Source organism: Pollicipes pollicipes, unplaced genomic scaffold, assembly GCF_011947565.3.
Source record: "Pollicipes pollicipes isolate AB1234 unplaced genomic scaffold, Ppol_2.1 Scaffold_4295;HRSCAF=5057_pilon_pilon_pilon, whole genome shotgun sequence".
NCBI classification, from domain to species: Eukaryota; Metazoa; Arthropoda; class Thecostraca; order Pollicipedomorpha; family Pollicipedidae; genus Pollicipes; species Pollicipes pollicipes.
The window spans coordinates 33,504,258-33,515,500 of NW_023596461.1; the positions used below are offsets into that span (position 1 = coordinate 33,504,258).

At 49.7% G+C, this 11,243-nt stretch overlaps 1 protein-coding gene across 1 annotated transcript; it reads left to right on the top strand.

The window, feature by feature from the left end:
- Positions 1-508: 508 nt before the first annotated feature.
- Positions 509-10,851, top strand: LOC119097572 (neurogenic locus notch homolog protein 3). The gene is made up of 5 exons (XM_037220612.1): positions 509-639; positions 1,313-1,386; positions 4,636-4,828; positions 9,153-9,223; positions 10,620-10,851. Exons 2-5 carry the CDS (start codon positions 1,314-1,316, stop codon positions 10,727-10,729), a joined length of 447 nt encoding a protein of 148 aa, XP_037076507.1. The 5' UTR covers positions 509-639; position 1,313; the 3' UTR covers positions 10,730-10,851.
- Positions 10,852-11,243: the final 392 nt, after the last annotated feature.

Sequence of the window (11,243 nt, forward strand, 5' to 3'; positions counted from 1 at the left end):
GTCCTATCTATGCGAATAATGCTCCTGGCTAATGCACAGAGTAACTCACGTAAGCTTAAAGAACACATTCAAAGCAAAGGGCATTAACTTCTGACAGCTGTCTCGGCGAACAACACATCTTATGATAAACAACGCCCCTCCACCGTCAAGTAAAGTCGCACTCCTTCCTACCAGTTTCTCACTCATGGGACAGCATGTCTGACGCCATGGGGTTCAATTGCAAAACAGCGACACGCGCATGTGCAGTTTGGGACTGATTCACGTCTTGCTGATCTCTTATCATGTTGTAGCCTGAAATATTCCCCGTGTGCTCGCAATTCTAAGAAAGCCTTCGCTGAGAGCCGCTCCATGTCGTCATCGGTCACCTCATCCAGCTGCGGGCTGGAGTCGCCTTTGCCACCCCACCGCGGCACCAAACCTGTCTTCACCCGTGACGTCGCATGGCGTCCTCGGCCGGTGCGGCGGTGACGTCACAGAGTCGGGCCGGTCAGCCAGTCTTGACCACCTTCGACCGGCCGCTCGCCCATTGCTGCGGAGTGCGCCCCGGTGCAAAGAAGTGGACTCATCCGGCGCCGAATCTGCGCACGGTCCTGGGCGCCCTAGAGTGACCCCGGAGGTCAGCACACGGACGGTACCCAGGTACGTGCTGCTGGGTAAGGCGCCTTTTTAGTGGGATAGCACTGGCCTACGGGCAAGTCGAGGAATTCTTCACGTTGTTGGTGGTGTCCTTAATACTTTTAGATGATGGTGGGGTTTCAGCAGGCTTAGATGACGGTGGCGCTTCCATGACATTAGACTGAGCGGTCGCTTCGATCACACACAAAGCTGAACGGCTGACGTAAACACTTCACAATCGTGTTTCTACCGTTAATGATCTTGCACAGAAACATTGTCTCCATCTTGACCATGTTTTGTACTTTTTCGACAAAATAAGAAAAGACAGATGCTTTGAGACTTAAATAACCGAGGGCAACGAGTCCTTGTAGATATCAGCACTTTTTTGGAAAAGGTTAACGTGAAATAAGTTTTGGATGAGTTCAGTTTGATCAAAGCTTATTTTTGACGAAACATTTTGACACGATGTTCTGATTTCAGCACACTCAGCCAGCGCGGGGTTGAATGGCTACGCCAGTAAAATTAATCCCGTCAGAAGGTTGATCGTACCTGTAACTCCGCATGTGCGATGTTGGACTGCACTTTTCTCTGATATGACGTGAATATCTTTGTGCATTGGAAGATGTTTTTCATAAAGGAGGTGTCAAAGCGGCGCATGCGACGGTTTGCCATTGTCAAGACTGCCTCTTCTTTTCAGCATGGCGTCCGTATACTTCTTCATGGTGGCGATGGGTTTGGTAACATGTGCGTCAGGAATGGGAGCACATGGAGGTAAGCTTAAGCAATTCCCAAAGTCTTACTCGCCATAGCACATTTCCGTCATAGCTAATGCTACTATGACGCAAAAAATATGTCCATCAAGCGGTCTTGATCGACATCCCCAAACGTCGAATGTAGAGTTTCCTGTATATTTGGAGGGATCCGCGTCCTCCCCGATGTTCCTGAACTTTGACGTGAGGAATGTGACTGTCGTGCAAACATACTTGGTTTCCAATTTCAATGTGTCGCGAACTACTTTGAAAAGCACCACCTCTCACAAAAGCTGCTCTTACCACTGCAAACAAATCACACACGGATGCATGACCTCTGATGAGATTCCGTCCTTGAATACCCAATCGTCTCATCAGGAGGCCTTCCAGGACCCGGCGCCAGAACGGCCGTCAGGGTCTCATCACTTGCATGTTGCTGCCCAGTGTACTGCTGTATGTCGTCGGGTAGACTTCCTCGTGTGCTGTCTTCATACCTTATGGGTCGATTTGGAAGGCTTATCTTAAGGAATGTACGGCTCTCGCCAAACATAATGCAAGTCGGCTGAAGGCCAACAAGCACGCGGAGCCAAATAATGCGTACGTTTCGGCGTGGGTCGTGTCCCACCTCTCTCTCTCTCTCTCTCTCTCTCTCTCTCTCTCTCTCTCTCTCTCTCTCTCTCTCTCTCTCTCTCTCTCTCTCTCTCTCTCTCTCTCTCTCTCTCTCTCTCTCTCTCTCTCTCTCTCTCTCTCTCTCTCTCTCTCTCTCTCTCTCTCTCTCTCTCTCTCTCTCTCTCTCTCTCTCTCTCTCTCTCTCTCTCTCTCTCTCTCTCTCTCTCTCTCTCTCTCTCTCTCTCTCTCTCTCTCTCTCTCTCTCTCTCTCTCTCTCTCTCTCTCTCTCTCTCTCTCTCTCTCTCTCTCTCTCTCTCCCTCACATTATGAGTTCCCTGGCCGGGTGGTAGGCCGCGCATGACATGTCATACCCCGGGACATGTGTTTATCTCTCCGAGTTGCGAGACACGCACGCTGTGCGGGCGAAGTTACGTACTGTCTGACTTTCACATAATTGGATCCCGCCGGAAAAAAATGATGTCACCACCAGACAGACAAAAAGACTCAACACGTACCGACGCTGCCCTGTTTCGACGGCCATTCACGAATTCAGTTCGTGAATCATGCTGTGAAGCACCGCCTTAAGCATCTGGAGGCACCAAGTCAGTGGCATTATAACCCAAAAAAGGCTGTGGTAACAAGGCAAGGCGAAGGCTTTTCATATTCACGCAACCATTTTCGGGGGCCTGGCATTGGCGTCTTCCACGAATTGCTGGCTATGGCGGGCGGCTGGAATTAAAAAATGGCTTTAACCACGACCACGTCGCAGTGAAGAATGTCCCTATCAGCCGGCACAGTTTGACCTTGATGAATTATTCATTTATTCACGATGCCTGACAAGTCGAGCCTGGAGGTCTCTGGGCAGTGTCCGGCACCATTCCCTGGGTGCCGTGCCATCGAATCACCGGGAACCACACGGTGAACTGTCCCCCCTGTAATCGAACCCTCTGGGTCAGCGTGGCTCCTCGACCTCGTTGTGTGGGGCACAACTTTGGGTGAGAAGAGCCGATGAACCCCTTTGAGAAATGGGCGCAGCTGTTTAAATCTGCGGTTTTTGCTCTCGTTTGTTGTCTATATTATTTCTCAAACCTCAAACGATGTTTCATTATTTGGACATGTCACAATCTGTAGCATAGCTATCAAATGTATAGGATGTATAACATTATCATTGAAACACACCACTGCATCACATTATTGTCACAACATTATCATTATCATTTAATGTTGTCATCTCCATCACACATTATCGTTACGCTCTATCATTATCAAGCATATCATTGTAAAGAGCAAAAACCATGTCTTTTTCCTTCCTTCATGGCAGTGGTACCAACTCATTAGCTGATCACCATACCGAGTAATGCGTACGTTGCGCTGTAACTTACTACGACACCAGGATGTGACTGCATTCATTGTAAGATGCTGGTGTTCATATTTCTTGACTTACCGGACTAATTTTATTGGGCTGTATTGCGTATGATGGTTCTTATGGTTCGGATGGTTTATGGATGGTCCTTATCGTTCGACGTCTTTTTATGTGCGAAAGCAATATATCTGAGACCCCTCGTACAAGAACATCACCGCAATGCTGCAAATTTCCCCCGTCCCTTCTCTCGAGCACAATACTCCAGATGAGGTATCAATAAGAATTGCTGTGAACCTGAGGCTGTTTTCGTCCGAAGCACTGATTATGGTGTTACTGAGCTTATTCAGTTCTGAAAGCCTATAGTCTTTCCAAGACAATATAATACTTGTCTCATTTGTGTAGTGCGGAAAATTCTGACCAAGTTGGAGTACATCCGTCCATAGTGGATGTTGAAAGTCTCTTGATACTGTGCTTCTGTTATGTTCTGTCTGTTATCTGTCTATATGCTAGAATGCGAACGTTGGTCGTTATTTTTTACCTCGATAAGCCTCACGTAATCGTGCTGAGACCAAAAGCCGCATGGTCCATCACGTTTTTAAGGAGGGAGTCCATATCCGGCATTCATAGTCCGTCAAATAGGTATAGCTGCTTCATTTGATCTCTTTTAACACTGTCAATTTCTCCACATCAAAATCAAGCACTCACACTTCCATTCTCTTAGCAATGACTCTCAAATGATTATGCAAAACTATTCATATGCTAAGTACTGCAAAGTCGTGTTGGGTACTTCCAGTTCTTCCACAGATGTCAATGAAGGCTTGTATTTGGGAGAAGTTACGTTTCGTATCAGTGCGGCTCTTTGTGAGCTATCCATGGCGCTTGGCATCGCGTGTTGACCTTCGATAAAGATCATTTTGATAGCCTAATCCAGCTTTATGGTTCACTCCACCCAAGCTCTGCTCCACTCCACCCGCTGCCCGCACGCCTCCACATAGTAATAACAGATCCTCTGGGGCAATGGGGGGGGGGGGGGGGATCTGTCTTCTTTCTGTCTTACCCCATGCCATGACAAAGATCAAAAACGAAATTCTTCTTGGAGTGGGGCGGCGGCTGTTCTCGCCGCCACCCCTCCCCTTCCGCTTCCGCCGACCTTGTCCCACTTTCTTGCGTTCTCCTTGTGTCCTCCGCTCTTCTTTTGGAAGCAGAAGTTGGACATCTCCATCTGCTGACCTCAGACGTCCTCGGGTATTGATAGCGACCTCTCATGACCTCTGCTGACCCCCCCCCCCCCCCCCCCAGCCACATCGGGGAAGCACGCAACGAGCCCGATCGCCCGGCCGCCCTACAACGTGGCCGACCCGTGCGGCTCCTCCCCGTGCGGGCCCAACACGGAGTGCAGCATCGACAACCGGGGCATCGGCGTCTGCCAGTGCCTGCCCGGCTACTTCCCCAAGCCGAACACCGTCATCGGGTGTGGTCCGCAGTGCGTCAGGTCAGTGGAGAGGTCACGCGAGGTCATACCAGAGCCATCTCAGCGGTCCATCGAGCCGTCGTGGTGACGTCAGCACCAGGTTAGTACCGGTCCTCTGTGGGCCTTTATAAGGTCTGCTGTCGGATATTGTCAGCCAGAGCAGGAAGAGACGTAACGCTCATCGCTTGTGTTCGAAAAACTATTTCTCTCAGATCATAACGCGGTTGAAACGCCACCGTAACGCTGTCGTAACGCTGTCGGACACATAAATGCACCAGTAACAGACCGAAACCAGCCAGTGCCACGCTTTTCAAAACTGGTCTCAAACACACCACGCTGTGACGTTACCTACAGTAGACCGGGTCATGAACACTAGGTGCGCATGTGGCGCAATCGGTGCTGCAGATATCCACTCTGATTTCTGGTGATTTTTCCATTAATTTCACCGCAGCCTACTAAAGGCAGCATTAGCGAGTTTGTTTTGCACCGCTCGAATTTCCGAGCTTTTGAACGATCATTAGCGTTCAGATGAAAAATTATGGGCTAAAAAGCTCGTCAATGCTGACCAGCGGTCATTCTTAATCAAGCATGCGCATATATATATATATATATATATATATATATATATATATATATATATATATGTATATGACACTTATCGCTAATCGCTAATCGCTCGGAGGTATATATATATATATATATATATATATATATATATATATATATATATATATATATAATACCTTCGCCTGTTAATCTCATGAAAAGAGGACATTCCAAAATGGATTCATACGGTCCATCCATATTGGTTTCCAGAGGCAACGCGCTTTATATGCTTATGTTAAGGTATATCAGCCTCGTGATAATGGCGCACCCGTCGCCTCCTCACACGTCGCGCGCTGTAAAATGCGTCTTAATGGTAAACATAAAATACCGGTGAATGCTGACATGTCCAGTAACATTTTCATATGAATAAGTTTTGCGACTGACCCACACCCTTGATTTATGTTGAGATACAAAACCATTACAAAATGAAAGCGGCAGGATTGCGAGAAGATGCACACACGTCAATCCTGAGCAAAAAGACGTTTGAAGAAGACGGACGATCGTTTTGTGAAGCGACTAACACAAGAACATGGGCAAAAGCCTGACGGGTGGCCCTCCGCGATAACCGCTCTCAAGGACGGGTTGAAAATGTTTGTCCCGAAGCGTGACCTGCTAGGCGGCAAGGCAACAGCCGTTTTCCAGCCAGCACACTCATTATTCGCTGCATCAAGTACATTAGCGTTTACAACGGGAGGGGGGGAAGGGGGGGGGAGTACGGTCGTCATCCCATCCAGCGAAAATCCCTATTCATGGATCATGCAAATTAGCTGTTTCTCATGCAAATCTTGCTAGCAGACTCCATTGGTGGATGCCGTGTCCGCGTCTGACCGAACGCGTGCCCCACCCGAAGCGCATGCGCAAAGCAGCCAGAGCCGGAGGAGACTACAGCGGTGCAGAACTGACGCCGGTTGCTTCACCATATCCGGGTCAAGGTCACCCCGGCGCCGCGCCGGGGCCCGGGGGAGAGGGGGGGGGGGGGGCAGGGTTGGCGACTTGCACCCCGTAGCTGTGCGTACCTGCCCAGGACTGCTGTCTCCGGGGAGGCTCGGAGGAGGGGGGGGGGGGGGGAGAGGGAGGGGGCCGTGAAGCTCATGTGTCACTGCCCCGCATATCTCTGGTAAAGGCCTAGCTGTAGGACGTTGACATGGTACTGGGCATGTTTGTGGGGCCAGCTTGGCAGTGAGGCGATATAACGGTATTGCATTATAGACCATCGCAGCAGTTTCTTGTGTGGGCCACGGCACAGGTTCTTGCAGTTTCTTCAGAGTCACGGCACAGGTTCTTGCAGTTTCTTCAGAGTTACGGCACAGGTTCTTGCAGTTTCTTCAGAGTCACGGCACAGGTTCTTGCAGTTTCTTCAGAGTCACGGCACAGGTTCTTGAAGTTTCTTCAGAGTCACGGCACAGGTTCTTGCAGTTTCTTCAGAGTCACGGCACAGGTTCTTGCAGTTCTTCAGAGTCACGGCGCAGGTTCTTGCAGTTTCTTCAGAGTCACGGCGCAGGTTTTTGCAGTTTCTTCAGAGTCACGGCACAGGTTCTTGCAGTTTTCTTCAGAGTCACGGCACAGGTTCTTGCAGTTTCTTCAGAGTCACGGCGCAGGTTCTTGCAGTTTCTTCAGAGTCACGGCACAGGTTCTTGCAGTTTCTTCAGAGTCACGGCACACACAGGTTCTTGCAGTTTCTTCAGAGTCACGGCGCAGGTTCTTGCAGTTTCTTCAGAGTCACGGCACAGGTTCTTGCAGTTTCTTCAGAGTCACGGCACAGGTTCTTGCAGTTTCTTCAGAGTCACGGCGCAGGTTCTTGCAGCGAACGGTATCACCAGAGAAATGCACGGAGTCTTGCTTGCATGGAGCATGCCGAAAAACAATTTTCAATCCCTTTTTCAAAACGTGCATCACACCACTCCCACTCTACAGCGAATTAAGAGAGAAATGCTATGATGGCACTCGTACTGGACATGGCTGACCTGTATGCGGCCTCCAACGAAATGTTCCCTGGCTTTCAAGGATGCCTCTGGCGTCTGACGTCAAAGATGTCTCTTTCTCTGACGCGTAGAGGGATGCCTTCAAAACCTATGTTGCAAGCAAGGCGACATGAGACTAAAGCTGAAGGCTAGATGCAACGCTCTGGACTTAGATAACATGAATCCGTTCGCCAGACGCGGCGGGCAGCGCTGGTGAAGCGGTAAGGCTGGGTGATTCGCTGACCATACACGGCTTGAGCTGCAAATCTTGGTGTCAGCTGACAGATCTTTAGTACTTGCAGACGTACTTAAGGCTGTGCTTTTGCAGTTTAAGCGTTCACGCCTTGATGGCCTTCATCGGGATGATTCACAGAGCTTAAGACTTTCGGCGTTAGTGCCATGCATGTATTGTACTTAAATGCATTTGTGATTGCAATTGTACTACATTGCAATTACAAACTTCTCACCTTTCTCTTCACTCCCCCGTCATCATTTACCAACGCTAATGATGCCGAGGAAGTGTAGTCAGCTGGTTTATTGGGTCGACAACGGCCAATGCATTCATTGACGCACGTTAGTCCGAACTGCAGATTGTCCAGCTCTTTTAACCCCGGTCGTCACTCGACCGCACTTAGCGCTCACGTGACACCCGGTCAGGTAGCGAGGAGGGCTGCAGGCACGGATCGGAGCCCGTTCCGGCGCATCGGGACCGTAGCAGATCGTCAAAGGTTTCGGCTTCTTGTCTACACACACTAGCATTGCTGATATGGGGGCTGGTGCAGTTTGTGGCCTCGTCAGAATCGATGTCCAGCTTGGCATCGAATAAAGCGAGTGACAAGAAGCAAAAACGCGGGAATCTTCAGACCCATGACTTGCACATACAGAGAGGCATGGTGGGTCGCAGACAGATGTGGCCCGTCCAGCAAACATGGTGCCTTGCACGGCATATCGAACTTTCCTGAGTGTCTGGATGTGTCAGCAATGTGCTGGATTTTCGGCAATTTCGGCAATTTCGGCAACTGGGGCTGAAGCTTCTGCTTCTGACTCAGGCTGAAGCATCTGCTTCTGACTCAGCGTCATCCGACAGCTCGGTCCTGCCCGGCAAGTTTGCTAAATATAGCTGCGTCTCGAGCGAAGTCTGAGCCAGCGAACAAGAGTATTTATCAGCGATCCACCGATCTCACGCCTGACGTCACAGGCGTGGATGCTGGGAAACTGGTCGGCTGGATCAGATTGGAGTTCCAGTCTCCACGTCCCGTATTTGTCTTCTCTGCACCGTGTAGAATGTGGCCTACGAATGGCCGAAGTAGCGACATAGTATAAGTAAGCGACGCATGGCCCGTCAAGCCGCAATATAAGGTGCAGGAAAACGATGCACGATTAGCTGACTTGAGTGACTGAAAGTTCTTTTAAGGATGGGAACAGGCTACGATGCTTTGGAAATGGTATAACGCTATGATATTACTCGGGAAGGCTCCTGTCGATCCCTTCCATACCCATTAAGCAGAGTGGCAAATCAAGCCGGCATGGTCACCTACCAAAAGACACCTGCGCACTTTGCCAGGCGAATGCTTCAAACCACTTTCCGCTGCATTCCATATGTTGGGCATAGAAGGCATGCGCCATCCACGTAATTGATGGTGACACACAAGTTGATCCTAACCGGCACTTTCTAAACAGGTGCTGATTTGCTGTGACCGGCGCTTGCTCTCTGTCCGCCTATTTCCAGTTTCAAAACCGCCCATCATCTAGTCTAACTGCGTCTCGTCTCGTTCCAGCGATAACGAGTGCGGGTCAGGCTTCATCTGCCAAGGTCAGAAGTGCGTTCAGCGGACTCCCTCCTACTCAGGTCAGTGCCACTCCCGCCAGCACACGATGACGGCGGGCCAGCCGTCCCCTCTCCGTAGAAATGAAACATTGACGCTGCGGGTATCTGGTTAGAAACTAGGTAAACGTTGCTTTTGTTCCCCTCCCACCCTGTCCGCTCAGATGATCTGTTATCATTACCCTCGTGCAGTGATGTCAGGAATAAGAAAAGCGTTAAAAATCGCTACCAAAGAAGTTTGTATCTCTCCCCCCCCCCCGCCCCCCCCCCCCCCCCACCCATTAATATATGATCTTTCCCATTTTTTTCTGGCTCTTCATTTTCACACTGCAATACTTCTGCAGTTTCGCTTAAAAAGTAGGCCCATGGAACTCCAGGAACCGCTTTGAAGAATTTGTATTGTTTCATCGACACGAAAATAGTGGCGAAACCTCCCGGAAGCGCCAGCAATGTTTAACTCCAGCTCCCCTTTCCTGGTGGGGACTTGTCCAGCTAATTCACGACAGAGTTACACCTAATTTGTCAGGGCGGGATGCTTTCATAGCGTGAGGTGAGGCATACACGTTCTTAACCCGCAAATGACAGTTTTTTCCGGGTACAAGTCTACCGCGAACATGCTCTTAATTTGGACCATTACCGCGCCGCTTATTCCCACAAATAATTGGGACAGCACACAGGACGCCGTTATCGTTGACGACTCTTCGTTGCAATGGCATACAACCATGAATACAGTGATATAAAATATGAACAGCCATGAACAAGTTTAGAAACAGCCATGAACACCATGGGCGATTAGCGGCACCACAACTGGAAGTTCTGCCATTTTAGGTAACCAGATCTAGCTTTTCTGCATGAGCCTTCGTTGCCAGCTCTGCGTCATGAGTTATGACGCAATGCTTTACGGAGTCTCTCTAGAACGCGCACAGCTTCCACTCCTAGCAAGGGGTGCGCTGATCATACATGCTTCAACCAACAAGGAAGGGTGAAAAGAACCTTCCGGATTGCCATCACTTCCCCTCGAATGAAAATTGTCGGAGATAAAGCTGATCACGACAGTGCACCACTTCAAAGCAAAGCCGTTGGTTTCCTGCCAACACCGAGCTATGCGCATGTTTGCGAGATGTTTGCCGCCGCTTGCTGAGGCATATGCCCCTGCGGAGGCACATGCGCATGCTGACGAGGGTCAGTAGACCGCTAGGTGACATCATTAACTTTACACATCACCTTCTAAAGGGGTGGCATAGCTGAGAAATGTGACATGTTTCTAAACCATATTCAGAGCTTCTTTCCGAAGTGGCAGCCAGCGTCCGGGCACAGTAAACAGCGCCCGTAGTTCTGTGCATTATCATCCTGATGAAATGAGGTCGAAATACTGATTGTAAACAAAACGCACTCTGAGCGAAGTGCCATACCATTTCAGGTGCAACAGGTGCTTCTTCTCATCGCGGATCCTCTGGTAGTGGCAGCAACAGAAACACCGCCAGCGTTAGTGAGTACATTCAAGACCTTTGTCAATCCGGAGGGCGTTAGTCCCTTTTGTTCATTTGTGTGCAAGCTCATACCAAGCGACGCGTAGTGACGCCTGTTGACTTGTATGGGTCTATGGAAGCATCAAATTCAGAGTCAAAAAATTACCCATCCGTGAAATTGCATGAGGAGTTGGTGGCCCTTCTGCGGTAAGTTATTGTAATTCAGAGCTACAGCTCCTGACCGGCCATCAGCCGGAATTCGTTCATACAAAAATGGACATAAATGCCTCTGAATGCATGACTGTGCCATTGGGAATCTTTTCCTCGACCCGGATCTGTAACGGTTCTGTATCCGGATCTGTATCTGGGCCTGGACCCTCACGTTATTGACTCATCGTCTTCGTAAACAGATCCGGCTCACACGAATAACCGAATGGTTTGCGCATTGAACTTTCACGTTTGTCTGGCGTTCGAATCCCGGCACGCCATGACCCCAGGGCGCCAATATGGCCAACGCCGTCGCTTGCGCTTTATGAATGGGGCGTGGCGACGCGCGTAGCGCTCCTTTCAAATGA

What these genes read in the sequence shown, in the direction of transcription:
- LOC119097572 (XM_037220612.1), top strand. Translation starts at nt 1,314, where the DNA reads ATGGCGTCCGTATACTTCTTCATGGTGGCGATGGGTTTGGTAACATGT. An exon ending in TGTGGTCCGCAGTGCGTCAG is followed by an intron (nt 4,829 to 9,152) that starts GTCAGTGGAGAG and finishes GTCTCGTTCCAG; the next exon opens with CGATAACGAGTGCGGGTCAG. An exon ending in GCGGACTCCCTCCTACTCAG is followed by an intron (nt 9,224 to 10,619) that starts GTCAGTGCCACT and finishes ATACCATTTCAG; the next exon opens with GTGCAACAGGTGCTTCTTCT.